The sequence below is a fragment of the Haliaeetus albicilla genome, chromosome Z (assembly GCF_947461875.1).
Source record: "Haliaeetus albicilla chromosome Z, bHalAlb1.1, whole genome shotgun sequence".
Classification (NCBI taxonomy): Eukaryota; Metazoa; Chordata; class Aves; order Accipitriformes; family Accipitridae; genus Haliaeetus; species Haliaeetus albicilla.
In genome coordinates, this window is record NC_091516.1 from 17,251,842 (window position 1) to 17,279,494 (window position 27,653).

Here is a 27,653-nt window from a genome sequence, read left to right on the forward strand (position 1 = left end):
TTGTTTTAGAAATTATTTAATTTAGAAGTGCATACACTGCCGCTTGAAACAACGATGGTGCGAAATCTTACTAACTCTCAAGTTGGTTGCATTGATGTAAATTGTCTTTTTAGCTTCATTTACACTAGGAAGTCAATTTCTCCAGTAATGCTTCTATTCCTTTTACGCTTTTATTCAGCTTCAACTTTGGGACAAGATTTTTCAGTCCTTTTTTGACTGTATTTGCCACTTTTTGATCAGCGCTCCGGAGAAGGCTATTAAAAACAGGAAAAAAAACAAGGATGTCAAAGGTCATCATGTAGGTCATAGAAAAAGAAGCTGCCCATGTAAGGAAACAATAACTATTTAGGAATAACATAGTTCAGGGCAGATTCTGTTACCTGCTATTAGAAAAAGATGTAAAACTTTCCAGAAAGCATGGAACACCAAGTGACAACACAACCAACACAGAACAAATCAGACTTGAAGGAACTGCAGATCTCTACTCAAAGCAGGTTCAAATATTGGGTCAGACCAGGCTGCTCAGGGCTTCATCCAGTCCAGGCTTGAAATCCCCCCAATGCAGGAGACAGCCCAACCTCCCTAGGCCCCAGCCCTGCTGCTGGGCTGTCCTTATGGGGAAAAGGACTGTCCTTATCTCCAGCCTCAGCCTCTTGTGCTTCAGCTTGTGCTGTTACCTCTTGCCCTCCAGCCACCCATGCATTGCTGTGAATGCCCCAGCTCGCCTCCATCCCCTCCTGTTGGTGCAGCGGATGCTGTTGAGTGCCCCCAAAGCTGTCTCTTCTCCCAGCTGAACCAGCCCTGGTCCCACAGCCTCTCCTCCCAGGCCAAGGGATCCAGCCCACAACTATGTTGGTCACCCTCCATTAAACTCACTCCAGTTGTTGATACCTTCCTTGTAATGGAGGTCCTAAAACTGGATACAGTGAAGTACATCTAATACACATCAAGCACTTTCTGTTCTTTAGACACTACTTTTGGAAAACAAACCAGATTTCCCAGATAACTTTTCTTCCTCAGAAACAAGGAAATTCATTGTAAGTTGTAAAATACTATTAGAAAAGAAAAAGCTTCTGCGCTATCCAGATCAACCTAGGCAGTGATTCTCCTCCTCCCCTTCCTTCAGGTAACAGTGAAAGGTTCTTGGATTAGGATACAAAATCAGTAGAGGTAATGGCACACCTAATTTGCTACCAAGCAGGCTGCATGACATTACAAGTCTTTATAATCCCTAGGATTCTTCTAAACAGCTCTGAAATTTGCAGCTACCTAAAAGCTTATTTCTTGCCTACTTTTTAACAAGCATTGGACATGGCAAGCTGAACTGAGTAAGACATAAAAGGAATTAATGAAGCTTAAGGTGAGATTTAAATTTTGTCTCCTTAGGTGTCTAAATCCTGTGCAGGATGGCAACACTATAGGCAGTAAAGCATGGAATGCCCATCTGACAACACCACCATTTTCAGCAACCTTATTCCTAGATATATTTCTATGACTATAACTAACAACTTCTAGCAGCAACTTCTGTTACACTTTCAGCTACGACAGTACTATTTAATCATGAAGCCTTCTTTAAAACTGAATTCAGCACAGGTGAGCATGATACTTCTTACCTTTTCTGTGAACCATGTACCGCTGGTAAAGCAAGAAAGTCAAGAGTAGTGACAAAGGATGTGCTGAACACATCCATACTTAACATGGAGAAATTCACATGGTTCACCACCAGGGACAAAGAGCATACAAAGTAGCAAGCCACTCTGCATTTTATGTATTTCTAAAAATTAATTTCATCTGCCACCAGCTATACATGTGAAGCTGCCTTCAAACTCTCGGTATCCACAGATATTTCAAGACACTGTATTTTTAATACAGAACATCTACAGGTCTGGTAATACAGCCAAAAGACCAACATAGGTTTGGGGTTTTTTTTTTGTATTATTATGGAAGTTCTTCTAAGATCCAGTAAGCAGGCACCTATGTATTTTGTGGATATAAAATGTAACTTCTACAGGTTACAGAAATGACATATGGAAATCAATAAGTCATCGGGTGAAGTACATTTTTATCCATTTTCTACCCTGATGTAACACATTATTCACAAATTAAAAAATACTGAGGAGAGGGTCAGATATAGAAATCTAAGTAGACCAGCAACCATTACATTCAAGTACTTACAACACTTACACTAAGATGGATTGTAATGTCTGCAAAGAGCACTCTTGTTACTATAGGACTCTTCATGCTTGTACTAGGTCAGAAACAGGCCCCAGATTTTTTTATAAAAATAAAATTAAAAGCAAGTAGGGCAATGAAAGGAGAGGGTCCAGAGGATACCAGGTAACTAAGCCATCAAGCACTCACAATGTAACTGGTGAATAAGCTTAAAAGACTAGAAAGCCCAAGATCTTCAAATGGACTGACTGGGTAATTCTGAGTTTCAGATCTGCATGTAAGTGATAGATGGCTTCTGAAAGCCAACACCACCACAAAAATCAATCATAGCTTCAGGGAGAACTGGCAGCATCTGAAACTCACCTCTGTCTGAGGGATCTGAGCTTCTTTATGACAAAAGTAGTATCTGAACATTTTTTTTTTAAATAAGGTTTTTTAAAAATCCAAAATTATTTTATGTAAAAAAAAATTGCAGTTATTATCTATACCAGGCTAAATTAAATTTATCATTGCTGTATGATATAGGTAGTGTCTCGACTTCAATGCATGCAGTTAAACAAAGATGAGATTAATTACTGTGCGTTAGCAAGGTAAGCAGGTGTCACATGAAAAGGAACAAAAGCAGATGGTTATGTTTGTATGTTCTCAGCTGCCTAAACAAAAGGGCATCATGCCTAAAGAGTCATCAAGAGAAGTTCAAACTACAAAGGATTCAGATTTAATTAAAATTTAAAAAAAACCCCTAAAACCAAAATTCCAGCAAACAAACACTCCTCCCCAACACTTTTTATCTCTCTTTCCTGTTATGTGATTTTCAGTAATGGTGAAAAATGTTCAACTGCCAATCTGGGAGGTAAGCTCCCCTGCTTGGTAACAAAGCACACTTGTTAAAGTCCCAACCTGTAGTGCTATGAGAAATAGCAGAGAGAGGGAAAGATTGACATTCCTCACAGTCTTTTCCATAAAATATTCCACTCCTGTGCTGGTTTTTGCTAATAAGCAATTAGTAGTTTCCTGTTTTTTCTGCAAGTCTTCAAAACTTATTAAGAGACTGTTGTCACAGTTATTAAAAAGTTATACATGGAAAATATTCCACTAATTAACTTTGTGACTTTATTTGGACAATCAAAATAGCTTAGTACATAAACCAGCAACACCACATGTTAAATGAATCTCCTCAGCCTTGAGTTAGGGGAAAAAAGTCGAAGCATTAATACACCATCAGTGAACAATCCTTTATAACAAATCTCTACTGAACATCTGTGCGCGCAATCAGATAACTTAAAGGCATTAAGTGCATTTATTGAATTCTAAAGGCCTGTTATGAGAGGCAAAGAAGTGTTACCATTTTAGCAGCTGAACAATCTCAACCAGATCCATATGACTGTTACAATGTTGTGTAAACTCGTTATGTATCTGGATTGCAACTACTCTTCTACTACCAATTCTTTTCACCGGTGGTCTGAATTATAATGACTAAACAAAGTTAGAATTAAACTCACATTAACTGACAGAAGTCCTATTAGTTAAAACAGCTTTTGATTCACCTTGCAAAACACCATGAACAGCAAAGTAGCCTCACTCCAAAATCATAAAGAGCAGAGATGGAAAGCAAACTGCAGGGAGTCTAAAGTAACTTTAGAAGAGGGAGAAGTGGGGTGGAAAAAAGAGAGAAGAAGTTTTTGTTTCTCAAAATCATGTTGTCTGTTTGAATTGTTTGCTGATTTTGGCTCAGTGCAAGTCTTTATGAGGAGCCAGCAGTGCAACGCTGACCCAGCAGTTCCAGAACCCAGACCACACACTTCGGGCTAGGACAAAACCTTGGGTTTCTATGACCTGACACTGACAGGTAGTTACAAAGTGAAAACAGCGATGATTAACACAGCTGTTGGCATTTGATAAAACAAAATGTTGTTAGTCCAACTCCTGTGGGGTCTTTTTTGATCTCACTAGTTGCACAGTTCACTGCTTCGAAGTTGTGAGCCAGCTAGCTCATCATAAGCCTTTGCATGGTCTATTCTTTTGTACGGTCTATTCCAAACACTTTTCTACTTCAGTATGAGACATACTTAGGCTCCATAATTAAGGCATCAACACAAAGCAGTAGGTCACACACACACACAAAAAAATCTGGATTCTTGTATGGGGCCGCCAGTCATAGGTATTTCAGACTTAATTATTTTAGGACTGCTCTTTCGAGAATTTTGTGCTTGTAAAACAAGACATGGTAGGCACAATTTTAAAAATAAATTTTATTTTTAATCTGAATTTAAATCTATCTTAAAATTTTAATTTTAATCTATCTTTAAAATCTTTTCCAACCTAAACGATTCTATGATTTTCCAACATTGACCTACTTCCTAGTACTACAATAGCTTGAGCTCAAGAAACAACCTATGCAAACTCTGGTTTGGATTTTTCCAGTATCCTGTTCTGTTGCAGACTTATCTGTGGCATGAAAGACAGTACACATTGAGCAAAAAATGGCATTTTGCTGGTAGAAAAAGATGTTCTCTTAGCTGTTCAAGAAATTAACACTGGAACCTAATCAGAAAAAGCCATGTGCCTTACATACCAACAAAGAATAATGGCACCTCGATTTACTTCTGCCCAGGTCTTCATATTCTCAATACCAACACGTTCCACCAATGTTCTTCCAAAGCAAACTGTAAAATGTGGGAAAGCAGTAGGGAGAAGAAAAATCAGACAGTATCTTTATATAAAGAAGCCTGTTAAAAGTTCTCTGCACTTGTGATTTAATCCAATAGTTTCTAGCCACCAAGTATTCACGAAGTTTTGCACTCTCATTGACTATTCAATGCAATGAATACCTTTATAGATGTTTGACTCCTTCCAAGTATTGCCTGAAATTAGACAACAGCAGCACTGTGCCACAGTTTACTAGTACAAAGCAGGCAAATTTGCCACTTCTTTTTTAAAAGGGTGTCAAAGGCTATTCATTTCTTAAAGAAAGCATCCACTCCAAATAGAGAACTTGATGACACCAACACAAGAGAATTATATGCAGTATACTAATACATACAATACCTCTGCTGAAAAATGCTGTTTTTAAGCACCCAACTCTACAACTGAAGTGACAGAATTTGCACAGATGAAATCACTTAAAACTTCAGAGCTAATCCTTTACTGATGCATGAAAACCACTAGGAACCTTGCTCCTTTCAGCTGTACTGATGCTATAGGGCTCTTTTTCCTCAGTAGGTTTGAAAGCCTAAATTGACTTGCAGATTTGTTACGCTAATGGCAAATACAAAAGAAAGAACCTAGGCTGACCGCAAGTCCCCAGCTGAATTTGAAGAACTGAGCTTCAGGAAAACTGCTCTTACAACTTGTACACTGAGCAAACTTCAGTAAGCAACCCACAAAACCTCACCCAACTGCAACAAACTACAACCTCTAAACAAACACTGAAAACTATTTTTCATGTCATTTCAGATCAGAATTCCATCTCAAGTACAGGTCAGTTTTTATTCAACTTGTTTCCTATGTGGTAACAATTTGGTTGTTTTTTAATGCCAATTCCATAAACTCAGAGCAACAATTATTAATGGTGCATTCTTTGGAGGAAAATAAAGAAATCAAAGGGAAGAGCTTGTGTTTAAAATGGGGACTGTACAATGTTAGCAGAAATAAATCCAGAAAACTATCATCATCTCAGTTAGGATACTCGCTGAAAGACACTCACATAAAACTTCGCATTGCACATTTTTAATCATCCACTCGAGGAGTAGCAAAGCAGCCTCCTTTCAGAAACATTTAATAAAGCCCAACTAACTCTTACTTTTAATGCAAACAGTGGATACCTGAACGTACTAAGAAGAAAACAACAAAAAAATTAACAAGGTCTGATAATTCTGCAAAGAAAAAAGCCCCCTAGACACAGAGAAGTTCCCTCCAGATTATACTATGCCATGCCCACTTCCTTTCATTTTTTGAGGTTTTTGTATGAGAAAGTCATCTCTATTAGGTTACAGCTTTCACACGAGATTTTACAGTTATGTAATAAAATAAGTTTAAAAGCTAAATTAAGATGAGAACATCTGTGCCCAATCTCTGCCTTCTGGGATATAAAATAGCAAAGATGTCCTATTTTTGTGCATGAATTATTGTAATAACAGTGATAAAGCATTAACCCAGCAACACTAATGAACACAGTAAAGATTACAGTTTGGGTCACAAGCACTAATGAAACAAGTCTTCCTGTTAAAAAGACTTTACTTTTTCTATTATTGTCCCTTAAATTGCTGTGCAATTTAGCAAACTTCAAGACATTTTAAGCACAGAAATGAACCCTGTCCCAAATACACAGTAGACCCATGAGAAAAAAAAACCAGACCAGTACTTGCTTTGCAGAAAAAGCAACTGTATCGCTAGGATTCTGTTCATGTAACAACTCACAACAGCAAAAACATAGAAGCAATCATCTTGTTATTACATATGTTAAGTTATATGTTAATATATTAAATATGTTAATGTTATAAACATGTTATATGTTAAATTTTCCATACATTAGTATATTCAAAGAAATAAATGCAGCAATCTTATTTTACATCAGATAACTGTTGACTCTGGTTATAATTTGATCAAATAAAGCTGGATTTCCAACATACCTTCTTTTCCATTCTCTCTCATTTTTTCATCTTGCTCTATTAACCATTTCAAAACTAGATGGCCTGCTGGATGCTCTGCAATGTGAAGCTTTAAGGGGAAAAAACAAACCAAAACAACCCCAAAGTATTTAATGATAATGTTTCAAAATACAGTTACGTCTGTCCATAAGTATTCCTGCTTGCTTTATCCACTCTGCCCTCGGACACCACATCACACTGATCCATTTAGTCATCACCTATGCAAATATCAACAAGTTTGATGCAAGTATCGGAATACTTATTTAAATTGACCAGTTTATTTTTTACCACCTTCCCTGTAAAATCTGACTTTCAGATATATAAACCATATCAAGCAATGTTTCATCCATCCCTTTAAGGACTTCATGCTTACTGAGCAGAATCTCTTGGTCTAGCTGCCTCTATAAGAACTTCCAGACTTTCCACATTTTCACAGACTTGAAAATTCACTACAGTATGGTTCACAGAAAATCACAGAAAACTTGAGTAGTTCATATGAAATTCTCCAAAACGTGCATCTTAAAGAAGGGGAAAGACAGAGCAAATTCAGAATATCTACGAAAATCTGGAGGGCATCTATCTTAAATATAGTGTACACAGCATTTTTTGTTTTCCAGTCTACAGACAGTATCTGACTGGGCTTAACTCAAGAAGAGGGGCACACTTTGAAGGGAAGATCATACTGTAAAGACAAACAGCTATTATCTAAGATCTTTCATTGCATGGAGATATGCATACCTGAAAGCTAAGAGACCCTATCATTCTCAGTGTAAACAGTCAAATGAACTATCAAAATTTACCAACTGCTTGACTGCATAGCAATAACATTAAAAGAGAGACTGTGCAACATGATTGTCAGCTACTTTCCCACTAAGTGTTTAAAGCAGTTCTGAAAATTCACGATCATGAAGTACTTTGCTCTACTACTCAGATGAAATGCTGGCTGAAGCCTTCATCACTCCAGATGCAATAATAATAAACTATGAAAGGAAAATGTCAGAAAACAGAGATCACGTCTAATGTATGAGTGCTATCAGGGCAGCGTGTTGACATCTTATGTAAAGGAAAAAGTGAGCAGACTTCATTTTAGTAGAACCAAATAAGCAAATGCTCTGTGCATTTGCAAAGATTTCAGCACCTTGTTCTCTGTTACATTACCTGCCCATCATGGCCACCTGGAACCAGCTCTTCCGCTGCTAAATTCGCAATTGCATCTAGTGCAGGCTGGATGTCACCAAGAGCTGTTCTTAAGATGTCAGCAACCAAGACAAAGGTAGATTTGTCTATCACTACTTCTTGGGTGTGTTCTTGCAAATATTCTAGCAAAGGTGAGGAAATAGCTTCCAGGAGTTCACGACGGCGGAGTTCAGTATTCTTCTTACTGATGAAAGAGACAGCACACTGCTGTAGAAGACTTGCTTTGTATGCCCATCAAGCAACAAGAAATTCAGAACATATACGCTATTTCAGACTGCTATAAATTACTGGAAGATCAAAATAAAGCATTTTTCTTCCCTCTGTTTCACAATAATTTAACCTCTGTTGATTTTCTATTCATTCTGTTATCTCAACTACTGAGATGTATTTCTTAAACAGCTCACTAATAATCTAAAATTGCTCCTTCTTAAAAAACTGATAAGCATCAACGTCAATACCAGAGACTGAATTCAGATTAACAATTTCCATTTTTATTGCTAGATTTTGAGATATATTTTTATGCAACTCAAACCACCAATAATGCATATGAAAAATCTTCTGCTACGCCAAATTTGATATATGAGTTTAAACAAAGAACACATCACAATTTTTGCCCTTTACAAAGGGGGTAAATTGCTGATCACCAATACATTGCTGGTCACCAACCATCATATGTGAACTTTAAGCCAAAAATGCAAAAAATAAGGACTACAGATTAACATATCTAATAATACTTCTGTATTATTTTTATATATTTACATTACTTAGATATGTTATGAAGAAAAGCTGAAATTAAATCGATCATGACAGAAAGTTGCGTGAACTCTTCTGGACTTTAGGGAAAACAACTTAACCTTCATATAAGTTACCTATAGGCATTTCCATCTCCCTGTTGCAGAAGCATGATGATTTCTGGAACAAAATGTGCAGGGTCTCTAGGACTTAGCAAGTACAACAAGACCTTCTTTCCATATTTGTTGTTTATTATATTGGGCAAAGAAGCATTTATTTCCTGTAGAAGTAAACAAACAGCAACAAAATGTTAATGAAATAATAGTTTTTAGCTGTCAGTAATTACTGATTAACTTCAAATGCAAAGCTTAAGAAAACTACATACCCTGAATAAGATTCTTATCTGCTTGTGAAATTAAATAAAAACCTCTAATCAGAATAAAAGTTTGGAGAAGTGAGAGAAATAAAGAAAAAAATTAAGGTTTAAAATATATACATCAGATGCGTCAATATCACCGATTAGAAAATACTACAGAAGGACAGGATTTGTTTTCACTGATACATGCAAGTATAAAGAACAACACATATTCTGGTATGTCATATGCTGCACAAGTATAACCTCAGTAAAAGTCACAACCTCAGCAGACCAGACATAAAAAGGATCACCTACCACATCACCTAAGAGCAAACACTGATACTATGCTGACTTTCAAGACAGTGTACATAAGTACCTAGACAGTAATTTCAGTCCATGGGAAGGAAAAGTCCATCTTAAACTGATACACCTCATACACTTGTGCACTAACACAGCTGAGGAAGAAATGCATTAATATGCAGGGGAGTTTTCTTCCTTATAGAAACATGCTGTTATATTCAGATGGAAGCATCTATATTAGCCCATCTGTTAGTACTCAAAATTTTGTCAGCTTCTCAACAAATGCACTTTCATACAGCAACACGCATTTTATCCAAGTTCCAAGCAGCACTGGAGAATCCTGAATACCATCCAGATACTCTTGATCATTATGATAATCCACTCCTGGCAACTTTTAATATACATATACCATTTGTGATTATCAAAGCAAAGGAGGGCTGTACAGAGCTCTGGGCACTTTCAGCGTATTTTGTAGGCCATAGATATTAAAACTCCCTTTCCCCCCCCATGAAAATCCTTCCAGCAACACCTAGAAAAAGATAAATAGAACAATTTAAACCAATGTCACCCTTTATTAATGTGGCGCCTGGTTGGTTGTCTTTGAGGGGAAGAGAAACAGAGAAAGATAGGTGGAAGCTGGCAGGAAATGGTAAGACAACATTCTTATTTCAAAAATATTGCTTAAACCTAGGCAAAATGAGTTTTAGTAAACTGAGATGAACATCAGCTTGATGCAGCATTGTAACTATGAATAAAAACCTATTATGGTAACCTTCACACTCCAGGCATGGGGCGGGGGGGGAATCTTTTCTGAGGAAAAGAATTCCAAACCAAAACCATGTTCTGTCTTCTCAGCCAGTACATGCAGATTGAGATGTATGTGAAGTTCAATTAAATGGATGACAAAAGTGCTGAAATATTTCAAAACTTAAAACAGGTACAGCAAATACTGAGTTTAGTACAAACACAAATATCATCTGCACTTCGAAATCAACGTATAACACAGCCATTTTGCATAAATGATAATATACGTTTCTTCATTACATTCTCCAAAAGTATACGTCCCCCACTGATTCCATTATTCTGATAAATTAGAGAATTTGGACCCTTTCAGTGCCAGAACTGTGAGAAAGTACTGGGAGAAACTCTAAACAACACAGGCATGCTGTCTCTTGTTGGCAATGTCTCCCTAGCACTGCCTGCTTGGAGTCCTCATGAAAAAGAGGGATTTACGCTAAAATCTGCTTGAACCCTGACACATGCCAAGCTCACAATGTACAGTTCCAATCACATACAACGGTTTAAAGCACCACACGTATTCTTTGGTCCTGGATTAAGACTCCATGGAGCCGAGAGAATGTGAGAAGGAAAGACTTCCTCAAAGGATTTAAAGAGCTTAAAACCCTCCCTTACCTGCAAATTCCTAGCCATTCTGCCAATCCGCGTAAGTGATCAGTTTTATAATACTATAAAACAGATTTGTCGAAACACTGCTTTTTCTCCCCCCAAAATCTTTATTATTTTCCTTACATTCCTTAAGCTAAATTTTAGTATGGACAGAATGATAATCAGTATAAGGTGTTTTAGAAATTTAACTGCTCCTTAAGATAATTTTAAGGGTTGGATTCTTCTACGGAGTATGCTTCAATGCTTGATTTCTAGATGCTTCCACCTCATCCTCTGCTACTAGATTTAATTCACTATTGGAAGAGCTGGTTTTGATCTTATGTGATTTTTTTTTTTTTTCCTTTTCCCTGACATCCTTTCCCTGTTCCTGACCTCATATAAACCCAGACGGGGCAATTTTGTATGTGTGAAGGCCACTCCTCCTTATTCTCCTTTAGTCTTCTGTCCAGATTAATGCGGTAGGATGACCAAACACTAAACACTCCATTATCTTTGATCTCAGATGGTCGAAAACCGCAGATGATTCAGGAATTAAATGACACCTTGGAAGCTCAGCTAAAGCCAAACAAAGTATCTGAACTAATAAACCCTCCAGGAAGCAGAGTGCTTGTAACAGGAACGCCTCAATGATCTTGTACCACAACAGCTCTGATCTGTCACAGCTAATTTGCTTGGAACTTGCCCAGAAGTTGTTACATTGCAAACTGGATTCTGAAAACAAAACCCAGCTGTGATTACAGCTGATATACCCCAGAAACAAAAGCCATCTCCACACTGGGATGCTGTCATCTCCTCACACACATTAGAGAGGCACAGACTTAAGGCCAAATCTCCATGCTAGGGTACAAAACCCCAATACCCCTCCTATACGAAGTTGCTCAATGGAAGAACTGCTCAAATTTTTTAAAGCAAGCCTCATCATAACTACATTCTCCTCTTATGCATCCTCCACATCCAAAGAATTTGCCTCATCTTTACCTCCTTGCCACCACCTCTCAACCCCTCAGTCCTAAAGCTATAGCATGAGTCGTACTATGAGCGCATCACAACTTATACATCAACATTAATTATTTTGCTTGCATGAAAATTAATTGTGCACTATGAAGTCTCTTTTATCAGTGTGAAAACATAACTTTATGGTAATTTACAGATTAAAACATCTTAGAAGTGATAAAATTTGCATGTAAACATAATCTTAAGTCTAAACACTTTATGAAACCCTATTAAATAATTTTTGGAAGGAAGGTGGGGAAATGGAGCATTCCGAAAGGAAGCAGATGCAGACTAGATCATACTACCCTTCCTGTTCATTCTGCAATTCCATGTAGGTGAAGCAAAGCAGCTAGAGTGCTCTCAAGTTTCAGATATCTATCTGTATCCATTTTGGAAGCAAGATAAAAATATTACATGGATTTTATCCAGAAGGTTAGTTGTCATTCAATTATCAACACATTAAGTAAAAATGTCAAGTTTTGAGAATTAATGTGAGTTAATGGTTTCAGCATCCAACAAAAAATCTCAAAGTACTTTTTCTTGTTTGAAGTTATGGTATACTATATCCAGGCCTGTTGCCATGTTCCTGAAAGTTTACTACAGTTTATCTCAAAGTATCACTTTCCGTGATGCTACTTCTGCAAAAGAAAAGAGCTAAATGTGCTAAACAATCTTTTTTACAGTAAGTTTGCACAATAAGGACATTCTAGGCACAGATATTCTTGGTTTGCCTGCAAAATGGATAAGGTGACATCCTCATTCTGAAGTTTTCCACCAATGTAATCTCTTGAAACACCAGCAGAGCTCAAACTTCTGTAACAAAGACACTGACTTTAAAGAGATTCCAGACATCCATTAACCAGAAGGAACATGCACAAAAAGGGTCACTGTCAGCAAGCATTGAATCTAGCTTTAAAACCAATGCAAATAAATAACTAAGCAGAACATATGAAAGTGCTGAGGTCTTCTATGAAAAGAAAAAAATACAATACACAAACATAATGAAACAGAAAGGTGGAAAGGAATTAAATGCTTTGAAAAAAGCAGATGGGATTCCTACTCTCATCCTCCTATACACTGACAAACACACTTGTGACACTATTTAGTATGCTTTTTTAGGAAAAATTCAATTACTTACTGATATAATTAACTGTTTCACGAGTTTAGTGTCATCGATGCAATCAAATGCTGCCAGCAAGACCAGATGAGAAAATTCACCCTGCAAAGATAAGACATCAGAACCACATGCAGTCAAGTTCTATGAATATACTAATTGACTTTGAATCAGTATTTCTAAGACTCTGTCTCAAACAAGACACAACATGAACCACAAGCAAATTCTGTCTACTGTCATAGAATGAGAGAAGCCCAACATATAAGCTCTCTCTGAAAGCAAGGCTTGTTAAGAGAAGCATGTTGTTAAAACAAAGGTAGATTAAGCTGATCTGCCATTATAAGTTGATATACTGCTTTATTGCATCCAAGCTATTAACCTAATCCTATTGTATAATCATAATTTGAAATCACAGGATTTGCCTTGCAGGAACATTACATAGAGAATTTACCTCTGTGGTGGATTTGCTTAAAACTGAGATAAATCACATACCGTATTTCTGGAGATCATGTCTCTGCAATGAGCCATACGGTCTCTACCGCACTGTTGGAGAGCAAGTATCTAGCATACTCAAAAGGGCACAACCCAATCCACTTGTATGTTAGTGAGACTCTACATCAAAGTGAAGCCAGACCTTCACTGCTCCAGTGTTGTTTTAGTGACTATTTGCCCACTGTCTCATATTTCTATGTAATACATATTTTATAAAATATAACAACTCATTTATTCTGGTACTAGAAAATTATGGAGAGAAACATTACTTAGACCAGTGGCCTCCACAGTGGGATGCACAAGACAATCCATTTTGGTGCAGGAAAAAAAATATTTTTTTCTACCATTAGTATATAAAAATAACCACTGGTTATCTTTATCTCATCCTTTTCAAATTTCTCTTTCTGTGTATGCTTTATAACATATACTAATACAGTAGTACATGTACATAATTTATACATAAATATACATATATTAGAGATGCATGCTCAGGGTTGTGTGATCAAAAAAATTTGGAGACCACTGATTGAGCCAACGTCAAATATTAGTAAACAGAACAATAGAGCAACCAGGAAGGGAAAAAGTTTAAAAAGCTTTTCTTCACAGTTGCAGTTTTGCCTAGCTCTATGAAATCTGGTTGCAACTGTTATTATATTGGTGCTGCAGTCTCCAAACACATTACTCGGAAAGAAATTAAATACAGACTTCTTCCATTGTATGCCACTTCAGCATTAATTCATTTTGAAGGTTTCTGACTTAAAAAAATTATTGAGCATCTTATAGGAAATATGGACATTCAAATGGCCTTTCCAATGACATCCCCAACACATCTTAATTTTTATTCCTCTTTTGTATGCATGTTATTTTACTCCCAACCAAGGAGAACTAACCAATGAGCCATATGAAGATGCAATATAAAGTTGGACTAAAAAAAAAACATTGTAGAAAAAAAGTTTAGGACTTACAATTAACTCAGCTACTTTAAAGGATTGTACTACACATAGTGCCCACAATGAAGCTTCTTGGTATGTCTCTAAATATGCCATAAAGTTCAATATATTTCCTATTATCTGATAAATCACCACTATTTTAAACCTAGTTTTACTAAGACCTCATAGTTGTTTCCACTACCAAAGGACATTCAAATTAGCCTCTCTCAAATCACTTGTGTTTCAGGGACTAAATAAATGGTTAATGAACACTCACCGTTGCTATTTTTTCAATATATGTCTTCATAGTTTTCACAATGACTTTTCTGTCCTATCCAAAAAGAAACAAGAAACTTGAATGAGCCTATAATGGCAGTGACTCTGAGCAACTAAATTGTTATTTACACCTTCTAAAAGATAACCTTCAATTTGCTTACTAAAGCAAAGGCTATTTACCAAAGTCTCGCATTTGTACTATTAGTCAACACCTAGAAACAGTGTGAAGAGTTAAACCTGAACTGTGAAAGAATCAGTCCCAGGGAGGTTCTGTGATATGTTTACAAGTCCAGCCCACCAATGGGAGGTGCCACAAAGGGCAACTTGGAGAAAAAAAAACCCAAAAAACCAACAACAAAAAACCACCTAACCAACCACATATGTTCACCCATATCTTATTCATTACTTGCAGAAGAAGAATGCACTTCAACCTTTCATTTGGAAAGAAACTTACTCAACAGTACCTGAAGCTTTAAAATAGCAGGGACTCTAGCCTGTTGCAAAACCCGTTTCCTAGCAAGATTTTTTTGGCAGGAAGTTTCCTTTTGGCTCTTGCAATCACTGCTCAGGCTTCTTTAGACCCATTACTACCCCTAGATCCTAGCAACTTCATATTTTTTTCTGCGCTTTTTAACAAGCAGACTATTTTCATAAGTCATCTTTTTTTTTTTTTTACACAGAAAAAGATAGGCGGCATTACAGTATTTCCAAGAGATGATGACATACATTACACCTAAAGTATTTCAGCATACTGTATCAGCAGAAGGAACTAAAACACAGTACCTATACCATTTTCTAAGTCTTGGCATTCCAAACCCAAACATCGTTCCACATTATGAAGTTTTTACTGTCCTCTCTCTGCTGCCAGTTTCACCTGCATTAAGAAATCTCTGGGATGAATGAATGGCCAATAATCTTAAAATGGAAAAGTTTTATGTGTCATCTCCAAGAAGGCTGCTAACAATAAAAGGAGATGCTTCCACTATAAAAGTTCTAATGAAAGCATTTGATTCACAAAAAACTACTGCTTACATTTGCCAACAGGTAAAGCTGGGCCACTTTTTAACCTTGCTCTCAAATACTTAACTGCATCAAAATGTGTTCTGGCAGAAGGACCTACATGAGCAATCATATTCACAGTCTCAGACTAGACTACTGTCAAAGAGGACTGGGTAGACAGAAACCAAACAATACCTTGGGAGTACCATGCCATAAGCAGTGCATTGCTACTCGGGCTCCATCATGAGTGTGTGCCAGGTAGATGACAGCCTCTCTGATAGCTTCTATCATTTCCTGGGGAAGAAAAAGGTGAAAGAAAAGGTCTGAGAAATCTCAAGTTCGGTTGGTGAGGCCATGAAAGGATTTTTTTGTCTGCCCACAACACTACAGAGAGCATCACTGGCTCTACAGAACCACTCTTATTGCCTAGACCTATGGAAAACAGCCTCACAAGGAGTCAAAAACACTGTAAATGACATAAGCTTTCTCCCTTCAAAACTACACTGTTTATCATACTCATCCTATGAAACCAGAACTGTATTGAAGCTTGTCAGTTGTCCTACTACAGAAAATTCAAGGAAGGGTGCTCAGAACTCAGACAGAAATTAGAGGAGACAAAGACAAATATTCATTTAGGAAGAAAATCTTTGAAGGTGATGTAATTTGTTTATACATACAAAGTATTAGCCAGAAAGCAAGAAGAACTAAAAGGTCATTTAAGCACCAGGTGATGTTATAAATCAGATAAGATAAGACTTGGCCAAAAGTTAGTCTTCATATCAAAGGAATGAGGTTCTGAAGCCATCTGACAACACCATCAGCCAAAAAAGAAAAACTAAACCAAACTGAAAAAAACCCTCCCAGGTTACTAGATACTACTTCTGTTATTATCTGATCGATTTCTTGGACATGAAGCTCCCACCTATCTCCCTTTCTATCCTAGTCAAAGGTTCCAAGCATTTTACCATTTATTTAGAAACTGCTCAGTCACAACATGGTTGGTGTCACTAGCTGTATGCACAGGCAGAAACAGATCTACGAAAGGGGTTTCCAAACCCAAAAGAGAATATCCATATGCTACCATGTCTGCACAAAAAGCCAAGCAAGGAGGAAGAGATACACCCTTACTCCCCTGATTGACACAAGACTGTGGGTCCAGAAGCATTCCCTGACAAAGCATTACATGAAACCATGCACAGGAACGTTTCATTAGGTAAGATCTGGACTTTGGAATAGGCCACGAATAGTCCACCTCACTACCCTTAGCTTTGGGTTTGTTTACAGTAACACAGAACAGTTCAGGAGTCCTGTCCAGCAGAATTACTTAAGAGACAGCAAGTCCGAAACAGTCCACCTGGCCTGGAATGAGATGGTGCTGAACTGCAGAACCTGGGTGAGGCTGATGGACACTGCTTGAAGACAGATGACGGCAAGCAGGATACCAGCTTATACAATGTGACATCACACAGATGGATTTAGGCCTAGTTTTTGCAAGAATGGCCAGTGTAAGCTTAAACTGGAGTTTAATGCAGACATAGTGATACAAGCCATATGCTTGGTAAGGAGGAGGCAGAAGACAAAAGTTTTTAGCTGCTGACAGAAGGGTCCAATCTGATTGTATTTCGGTCAAGAGCTTTTTGGACAATGGCTAGAAGTGGTTAAGAAACTACACACTGGAAAGCTAAACTAATGGAAGCAATGTCCCTGGCTTTAATTATTCCCCAGCTATTGAGAAGGACCATTTAGCATGGAGAGAGAAAACATCAAAGTCAATCCATTAGATTTTTTTTTTCTTTTTTAATTCAAATGTCACAAACACTATTGCTTTAGTGTCAAAGTTCACTGTGACTGTGAATCTCCATACAACACTACTCTCCAATCTATCTGGAATCACCAGATGTGTAAAACTCTTCAAATGTAAGATGTGTATTTTTGTCTAGTTATCTTACAACACTTTCACGACAATATTAAAAACTTTCCACTGAAAGGCAAAAGAAGACAAAAACCAAACAAAACATACTTACGCATCTTTGTTTCGGAAGAGCATAAGTGAAAAAGTCCAAAAATACTTTATGTACCAGTGAGTGCTTTATCACAGCCTCTCTGTATTTGGGAAGAGGAAAATAAGCAAAAAGTCCTCCACAAGTAATGACTTTTAACATAAGCTACCAATATGTCACTTGTATTTTAAAAGTTAGGCAGTGTGGTGTGCAGAAAACACACAGACATTCTGGATTAGATGTTTGGTATTTACAGTATGCAGAAGATTCTACCAAAACTTACAAATTCTAAAACCTAGCAAAATATCTTCTCCTAAAGACCACTGGAGAAGCTTATCCAATAATGTATTATATACACCACACTGTGGGATTTCTACCAATTGTCTGACTGGGGCAGGGGACACTTTAGTTTATAGAAGTGGAGTTCAAAATTAAGATAAGATATTCGTTATGACACTTTCGACAAAAACCATAGACGCTCACTATACAACACAGCAATGTTAAAGCTTAAAAGAGTATCAATATCACTGTCATATAAGCTTAAAAGAGTATCAATATCACTGTCTCTTTTTATGTCAGAAACAAACCAGTTCATGCTAGATTGTCACACCTTATATCAATTTTTTTCCTTACTTTTGTGCCATTGGTGTAAGGATCTGTTTCATTTCATCCAAGATGGCCTCCTTCTTTTCAGGCTGGGCTTCTAACACTTTATCCAGTGTTGGGACAACTGGTGTCTGAAATGAATGCACAATCAGAGGTTTAATTGTTCCCAGTAAGCATCAGAGTTCATAGAAAATCATAATCTTTAGTGCCTTTCCAGTCAAAATTCATCAACAATATCAGAAACAAAATGAATTTTCTGCAAAACTAACAGATTTTACAATTTTAAAAATAAAAAGCTTATCTACTTGGAGTGTGTCAGAAGCTGTATACTTAAGTTTCTACAAATTGAATATTCATCATTAGCAAACAAAAGCTACATCTATGGTCTGAACTTTTTTGCCAGTTATGGTCAGCTCTTCATGAGACTGTCAAATGCAAGGTAAAATACACAAAATTGACAGCATGTTAAGGGACTCCTGAGCTAAGCAGAAATCCTGCATGACAGTATGCGTGTGTCAGAGGGCAACACAGCAACAAGTCAATGAACTGAGAAGTTAACCAAGGCCCAGGAAATTCCAGCTTAAGAACAGCAGAGAGGAGGAATATATACCATATACCTTAAACACAGAAGTACTTCCTGGTATCTCATCTGAGCAATTACACTGGTAACTCTTGTAAAAGAATCTGTTGTTAGGAGAACAGTCTGACTAGATAGAAAATTAGAAGAAATGTATTTCTAACAGTCCCTGCTGGGAGGGGAAGGGGAGGGTGAAGAGTTGGAGGCAGGAGGGGGAAAAGTGAACTACATATTTCAAAACTCCAAGGAATTCAATGTCTCATTAAGGACTACATAGTAATTTCTTATAAACCCACATACTGTTGAGTCTCAGGTTTGCACCACAATGCAAGACTACTTGAAACACTCATGCCAAGAATGGTAGAATGATGGAAGCTAACACTGCACTTGATTTCCAAGGCTGTTTTACTCCCTGTACAAATTACAGCCCATGAACACAGCAAACACACCTTTCTATTACAGTGCTGCAAAATGCTTTACTAAAACTTGTAATAACCTGTAAAGAAAAAATAGCAATATGGTTCAGAAATGAGCTGTTAATTTCTTATACAATTTTAACAGAAATCTTGGGTAAGTGTGCTGTGTCGTACACCGGGGTTCCAAAGTCAGTCTAATGTAGTTAATAATTGCATAAAACAATTTTTTACTTTGTAGCAAATAAAACTATTTGTGCCCCTAATGGAAACCAACTTTCCAAGTCAGCAGGAAAGAAGAAAAAACAGAAGTCAAAAGAAAGGAGGTTGTACTTTTTAAAAAGGTTCCCACTGCCTGGTGAGGATCTACATCTAAATAGTTTAAGGAGAGTTTGGACTCAAGTCCAATAGTCTCCATGGCAAAAGAAAACAAAACCAAAAATTCAGCCTAAATGGCATACTATATATAGATACAGGCACATTCTGCCCACACTCAGGTCTCACGAGACATAAGACAGTTCTGACACAAAAGCTACCTACAGCATTAATGGGGAATTAAGCCGAAATCTTATCTCAGCAAGGGTGACTACTTCAGGCTAGGCACTATGACACTGTGATAACTGCAACTATACATTAGACTGTCTTCGATGGAGCAAAGCAAGCTCATACATGAACATAATACTTCTTACATAGTTCAAACTGAAAAAACACAACCACCTAGAACATAAATACACAAGTAATCATAACATTTAAACATGCTAAACTAGACTACCTTTAGACAGCTGACAAAGGAATTTAATCAAAAGAAATAGTAGCTAAGATAGGTAAGGTATTACTAACACAATACTTTAGATGCGAAAACACCTTAGACTAGAAAGTACTGCAACGTCACCTTGTAGACCTGGAAAGTGTTCCCATATAGTTCTTCTGTCAGCATATTTCTCTGCTCCAGAACGGCTTTGTCATTATATGCATATTCCACTACAGCAGATGCTTCGGCATGACGGAGCATTTTTTTCACATGGCCTTTAAAACTTTTTATTATTTCTGCAACTTGTGGTTTTGTCCTGTTTCACAGGGAAAGACAGTCAGCAAGAGTTAAAACTTTAGGGATAAGCTGACCTATCAACAGTGGGTTTTTTTTGGAAGCACATTTAGGTGATAAGTTTTACCATAGAAACCAGGAAATATATGTATCTGGATCAGCTTTATGGCATTTATGAAAACACAGTGAGAAAGCCAGGAATCTGGAGAAATCATAAGGCATTTTGAGGCAAAGAAAAGAAGCCACTGGATAAATTCTACAGAATAAAGGATGCCTTCCTGAAACACTAAGCAAAGAAAATTTTTACAAGCCAGTTTTTTGCATAAGGCAAAGACCAACTTCAAGCATATATTTGAGCTTTTTTGGCATATGTTTTCCTCAATGTGTACAGCTTTAGCTTTATTTTTTGCAAAAGGAAAACTGCTGTTAGCAATACTAGACACTCTCCTGTCTTGTCACTATTATAAAGATTTTCCAGAGACTTTTTTTTTCCAGAGACATTTTTTTTTATTTATGCACAACATAAGGGCAGCATTCACAATGCAACACAGCTAAGCAAATTCACTTCATACTCACCCATACATAAGAAACTTCTTCACAATATTTCTGGAATATTTCGACTTGCTCAACTCTACTAGGCTACCTAGAAGAAGCGAAAAACATTCAGCTGGTTTGATTTTTCACTACATTAACTCTACAAAACAAGATGCCATTATTTAAGTAAGTTTTAAGAGCTCACTAGGAACGATGCATCAGTTCAGCAGAAAGTTAAAAACATTCAAGAGAAAATAATACGGCTTGTTCTAATGCATCCTAACAGTACAGAAGCATAAAGGTAAAAGGTAAATGGGAATAAAGTACCTTTCAATTCTTCAAATGTCTCTTGCCTTTGCTTCTCATTACCATACTGAATAAAGCACTGGATCACTCGAGTTGAATCATGTGCAAACGCCAGCTACAGGACAGATATATTTCATTATCCTAGGCCATTCAAATGGCATTATGCATCTAACTTGTTTTAATGCACTTCCTCTCTGATATAATTTTATGCCACATGTAGCATATAATGCCAATTATAAAAGTAGTTACCTGTTTATAACAAATTAAGTTTTAAGGTTTTTCTACTGCTTTATAAGTACTCTGTCAAACAAAACATAGACAATACTTGCAGTTGCTGACAATTAAAAACACGCATCCAGGTTTTAATACTGAAGGAGAACCATGAAATTGTATCTCGTTTTCTCTCATGTTCTTTGTAATTTCAGAGTGAGTGTGACGATACAGTTCCACTTCAGCATGGAACACCAAGAATTATTTTAAAATCCAACATTTATTTCACTGCCAAGTTATATGTTTCAAGAATTAAGCAGAAAAACTATTTGGTATAGTTAAGTATCAGGACATTAACTTCTCTTAAAGAAAGCCACAAAGCAACAATTGTAATTAATCAAAACACTGAGTGGCTGGTTTTGAACTTCAATTAACACAGAATTTTACTAGACTAAAGCTCTTTGGCAAAACAGACAGCCTTATAATAGCCACCTGATAAACAAACCATCCCAAGACTACTGTTCTGAAATCCAGGTGCCAAATGCAGCCTTTCAACCCTGTTTTTGTTCTTTTTGCTCACAGTTTAAAAAAATTCTCAGTAGCTTTTGGAAGAACACGTTAGTACTATCTTATAAAAAGTTCATTTATATTTCACCATTCTTTAAAGAAGCTTTTGTAAATTTGTGCACTACAGCATTAGTTTTTCTTACGCTTTTAATTTTTCCATGAAGAAGCTTCTGTAGTTCATTCATTAGTTTTTCTCGCTTCTCCTTATCGCACTTCTTCCTACAAGCAAAAAGAAGTAAAACAATCTTAATTGAGGAAGCAGGTTTTTTGTAGCATGTTTCGCTTACATCTATAAATTAAGAAGCAAGACAGTACAAAATAAAATTAAGTTAGCTTCTGCTAATCCATCTTTACACTGTCATTCATTAAACTTGTAGACAGATGTAGTTAAGCGGTTTCTAGGAACTGAAACCAAACCAGACTTCAACACTTGAAAATTAATTCTATTCTGAGTAACAATATTATTAAAAAGAACATACTCAAATCTGCAGCCAGAGATCCAAAGATCTGTAAGAATCTTACAGCCAAAACTGCTAAGCATGGACACTTAAAGCAAGTAAAATTAACTCCTCCATCTGATTTGGGGCCCTAGTTCTAGAATTACACCTGCCCATAGAAAGTATACAAACCTCTACAAAAAACTCATAAGTGATCCCAGTGCAAGATCAGGCTGAATCAGTACATGGTCTGTGCTTCAGGATTCAAAAACTAAGACAGCTCCTTAAGCATTTACTCACAAATTTTAGCTTAAAGTACAAGTATGCTCAATCCAGACATTTCTAGCACCATGGGTCACCACACTCTGCTTGAACCATCTACAGAATTGCATGTGATGTTATCATTCACCCATGGAATTTCACTGTGGAAATATAGCTTCATATAATTACAAGAGGAGAAAGAGAGTCTTCTTGCAACTTATGATTAAAAGCCAACTGAATGAAAGAAAAAAAAAGTCATTATTACCTTCTCACACTTTCCCATATTTGCTTTGATTTTACAATTATGTCATAATTACTTTTATCATTAAGTTGTCTGGTTTGCTTTAACTCCTTCCTTTTCTTTTTTAAGTCATTCCATTTCGGCTTCTTCGAATCTGACCCTGAAGACAAAAATAAATACATTTTCTACAGTCAATAAAAGAGGAGCAATGGAATCCTTTAGCACTATAAAGTCTGGCTGCTCTGTGACTTGAACTGCTAACTATTCAGGAGCTTTGCCTGCAGTTACCCAGCTAGCCAACATGAAAGCATAAATACTTAGTAAGCATGCTAGGCTAGTAATCCACTTCTAGAATACTGGAAGAACAAAGCAAACCCAATTTTTCCTCAAAGCTCTGTCAAAGGATGCATCGTAAACCTCTTAATAGCTTGAAAATTGACTCAGGATGCACCTAGCTAACAGCCTATGACTGCCTGAGGTAATTCTCCCTTTTTAGTTCATCCTGTACTCATACATAACCTTTTCCCTCTCTTAAAAGAAGAGCCCTAACTCAAAGATAGGTATCTGAAATCTCAGAGAAAGGAAAAATATTAAAGCCTTTTTACATGCTTAATCTTTTTACTCAGTCAGATTCCTTAAGCATGGCATTTTACTATACAACAGCTGTATACTGCCACACAACAAACTCAGTTAAGGTAACTTTATAGAAAGTGACATGAATGAGTTATGGAAAAAATTCAAGTATTTGATTTCAGTTTTATTCATACCTTGACAAAAAACATCATCTTATATTATATGGTTTCACAGAAGCAAGTCATGCCAACTATTACATCTATATGGAACACTAAAGACCCAGCTTTAAATTTTTAGACCTTAAAGCACCGCATGCACTTAACTGTCTTACCCATCCAAAAAACCATGCTCTCCTTTTACAAAGCATATTATTGATATTTTCTATCACTCTCCTAAAGTAATAGTAACAAGCAAAACCAGTAACACTTTGCTTTGAGAGCACCGCCACTGTGTAATACACAGCAACTTTCAGTTATTCTTATGGACAACATTTAAAGATTTGTTTGTGGTTGTGTTTGGGTTTTTTTAAAGCAGCTTAATATGAACATTCTGTTGCTATTACATTTTCAGACTTCTAGTGCATATTCCATGTGAAGTCATTCTGCAAACATGCGACAGCAACAAGAAAATACTCAACACCTTCTACTGTCCTTCAAACAACTAGTATTTTTCTGCAGAACTTCAGAATCCCTCACATAAGATTGCACTTCTCATCTTACAGTGCTGTTTAACTGTCCCAGTGGAGATTTGCTTCACAGCAGAGGAAGGAACAACATGAAGTTCTCATGTACCAGAAACAAAGTTAAAAAAGAAATCCATTTAAACAGTTATAAAACCATTTATTTAACCTCTCTGTATAAACACAAAAATAAGATGTACAATGTAAAAAGCAGTGATAATACCGACGTCTTTAAAAAAAAAAGTGACTAGATAGTTTGGACCACAGAAAAAATAATATAAAGGATAATCAACTTTGTTTAATGAATTTTTGTGTTCCAAATTTTATAGCCAGTACTTTCAGAACAGAACATTAGGTTTCTAAAACAGTCTATGAAAAACTCTGTAGTTTCTAAATTTGTATGAAAACAGCCAGTTTCAAGCTAGCCACTTAACACTGACATTAAAATAATTACAGCTTTATGATGGCATACCAATTATTTAAATTTGCTACTGCATCTTTACTTTTGACTTCCAAGAAAATCCGAAACTGTTGATTTTCATGACTTTGGCCTCAAGCTTTGTCAGGTGAAGTAAATTCTTCCACAGCAAAGATTAAATGTGAAATAAACTTGGGAGTCATTCAGCCAATTGGGACAGGTGATAACGAGGCAGGGGCGAAGAGGAAGACCTAGATGAACAACGTGTTTCCCAAAACCTAGTTTCCATTGATATCCAAGCTTAAAAATCTGCTCACCTCCCTCTTCACCATCCTGAAGCTTCCTCTTCTTTGCAAGCTTTTCTGATTGCTGTTTATTCTTGAATTGTTTGACACTAGCTCTTCCAGGTCTTAACTGTCCTTTCACAAATTTATTGGAAATTGGTTTAGGCTTTCCCTCCTCATCTCCTTTGTTAAGAAGTTTCTTTGGTGGACCCGAATCTATTAACCAGGAAAACAGAAATTAAAATGTTATCCTAGAGCTAAAGTTTCTTCAAAATAACAAATTACTGTAACAAGAGTTAAACTACTTTGTAATAACAATTATATATGTAACAATAATTCTTATATGCTTCTCAAAGATGCTGTTCTCACTGCAGTCCCTGGGTGTCCCAGTTTTCCCTAGGGAAGTTTTGCCCAGGCATTATTTTCTGGGCAGCAGTAAAATGGCCCAGGCATAAAAAGGATTAGTGTAAACTAAAAATTTCGCTACCCCTAATATCAAAGTCATCAATCCCCAAATCATCTCTTCACAGGTTATGGTCAAAGCTTTTTTGACATCATCTGTTTTAAGCAGAAGACAGCAAACACTGAAAGGCATCTTCTCAATCGTAACCCACAGCACTTCACACACCCTACCTTCAACTCTGAAATAAACTTTTTGTTAATGTGAGAAAGCAAAGCCTAGAATCAAAAAGTTATCAACTTCAAATTTTTAACTAAAAGAGTATTTTAGGTCAATCAAATAGAGCTGAAGAACTTGCAATGCAATCTATTTAAAGAATTTCAGCTGTACTTTTTCCAGGTTATGTGATCATACAGTCAGTAGTTTTGACTGCAAGATAGAATCATAGAATGACTCAGGCTGGAAGGGACCTCTGGAGGTCTTCTGATCCAACCCTCCTGCTTATGCAGAGCCACCCAAAGCTGGTTGCTCAAGACCATGTTTGAGCAGGTTTTGACTGTCTCCAAGGTGGGAGACTCCACCATCTCCCTGGGCAACGTGTGCCAGTGCTTGGTCATCCTCACAGTAAAGAAGTCTTTCCTGATGTTCACAAGGGAACCTCCTGTGTTTCAGTTTGTGCCCACTGCCTTTGGTCCTGTCCCTGGGCGCCACTGAAACTAGCCTGGCTCTGTCTTTGCATCTCCCCTCCAGGTATTTGTATACATTGACAAGATCCCCCTTCTCCAGGCTGAACAGTCCCGGCTCTCTCAGCCTTTCTCACAGAAGAAATGCTCCAGACCCTTCACCATGTTTGTGGCCCTTTGCTGGGCTCTCTCCAGTATGTCCATGTCTCTCTTGTACTGGGGAACCCAGAACTGGACACAGCATTCCAGGTGTGGCCTCACCAGTGCTGAGGACAGGGCAAGGATCACCTCCCTCAACCTGTTGGCAGTGCTCCTCCTAATGCAGCCCAGGACCCACTTAGCTGCCTTTGTCACAAGGGCACATTGCTGCTTCACGTTCAAATTTGTGATCACAAGGAACCCCAGGGCCTTTTCTGCAAAGGTCCTTACCCCCCAACATGTACTAGTACATGGGGTTGTTCCCCCCCAGGTGTAGGACTTTGCCCTTCGCTCCTTGTTGAGCTTCATGAGGTTCCCATCAGCCCATTTCTCCAGCCCTCTGAGGCCCCTCTGGAGGGTAGTACAACCTCTGGTGCATCAGCTACTCCTTCCAGTTCCGTGTCATTGGTAAACTTGCTGGTGGTACACTCTGCCCCATCATCCAAATCATCAGTGAAGCCATTGAACAGGACTGGACCCACTAGTGACTCCTGGGGCACACTGCTAGCACCAGCCTCTAACTAGACTTTGTGCCATTGATCACCACCCTCTGGGCCCAGCCATTCAGCCAGTTTTCAATCTACATCGCCGTCTGCTCATCCAGCCCATAATTCATCAGGACCTCTGCAAGGATCTTATGGGAGACACTGTCAAAAGCCCTACTGAACTCTAGGTAGACAACGTCCATTTCTCTTCATTCATCTACCAAGCTAGTCACTTCATGAGGTAAGTTCACCACGATAAAAAATGAAGTTCAAGCATGCCTGCGCACTACAATAATCGCTCAGTCAGGTCTCCCATTAGGCAGCCTTTGCCTTACCATTATCTTTTTTAAATTTCCTCTTCCCGTGTGGCACTTTTCCACGAGGCGCTTTTCCACTCTTCCTCACGAACTTCTTTTTACCCTTGGTTTCCATTCCGCCAACACTGCAAACGGAGTAAGAGACAGCGTTACGGGAACGCCGTGGCTCCCTTGCTAACCACGCCAGGAACAGAAAGCCTCCGCTTCCCTCGGCACCGGTTAACACGGAGCTAAACCCTTCCCAGCGGCGGTCGCCCGTCCCTAGGCGGGCGGTGCGGGACCAGAAGAGGTCGCCCACCGCCCGGTCTGCGCGGAGGCTCCTGTAGGCAAAACGGCGGTTCAATGGGCCTGGGCGCCCGCCGCCCCGGCCCGGCCCGGCTCCCCAGCGATCGCCAGAGACCAGGCCCGGTGACACTGCCCGGGAGGACGCAGCCGGGCGCGGCGGGACCGCGAGGTAGGGGTGCTCCGGGGGGACCGCCCGCCGCCGCGCCCCCCGCCGCGTACCGCCGGCCCTGCCGCTCGCCTCACACGTGCCGCCCCGCCCGCGCTTTGCGGCCCCTTCCGGCGGGCGCGGCTCCCCATTGGCCCGCCTGGCCACTGCCGCGCGACAGTGCCGAAGCAAGGTACCGTAAAGCGCCGCGCGGGAGGCGGTGGGCGCCACGCATTCCCCCCACCCCCCCGCCTCCTCTCGCCGGCTCTTGGCGGCGGCTGCCGCGCCGCGCCGAGGCGAGGCGAAGTCGTCTCCGTCCCCCTGGGGATGCTCCGTAGCAGTTCCCGTTTGTCCCGGCTCACGCCGGAGCCGTG

The 27,653-nt window shown here is 38.3% G+C and overlaps 1 protein-coding gene across 2 annotated transcripts; it reads right to left on the reverse strand.

Moving 5' to 3' along the window:
* On the reverse strand, window positions 1-27,645 carry PUM3 (pumilio RNA binding family member 3). 2 transcript variants are annotated; one of them, XM_069776065.1, is made up of 18 exons: window positions 27,378-27,645; window positions 26,868-26,974; window positions 24,800-24,982; window positions 22,837-22,972; window positions 22,017-22,092; window positions 21,118-21,211; window positions 20,833-20,899; window positions 20,104-20,278; window positions 18,249-18,352; window positions 17,640-17,718; window positions 15,811-15,909; window positions 14,618-14,671; window positions 12,944-13,024; window positions 8,888-9,030; window positions 7,980-8,202; window positions 6,804-6,891; window positions 4,748-4,838; window positions 1-254 (listed from the first exon to the last, which is right to left on the reverse strand). In XM_069776065.1, exons 1-18 carry the CDS (start codon window positions 27,512-27,514, stop codon window positions 125-127), a joined length of 2,067 nt encoding a protein of 688 aa, XP_069632166.1. In that variant the 5' UTR covers window positions 27,515-27,645; the 3' UTR covers window positions 1-124. The 2 variants fall into 2 exon arrangements, with proteins under 2 accessions (XP_069632166.1, XP_069632167.1); XM_069776066.1 differs by having other exon boundaries at window positions 27,354-27,433.
* Window positions 27,646-27,653: the final 8 nt, after the last annotated feature.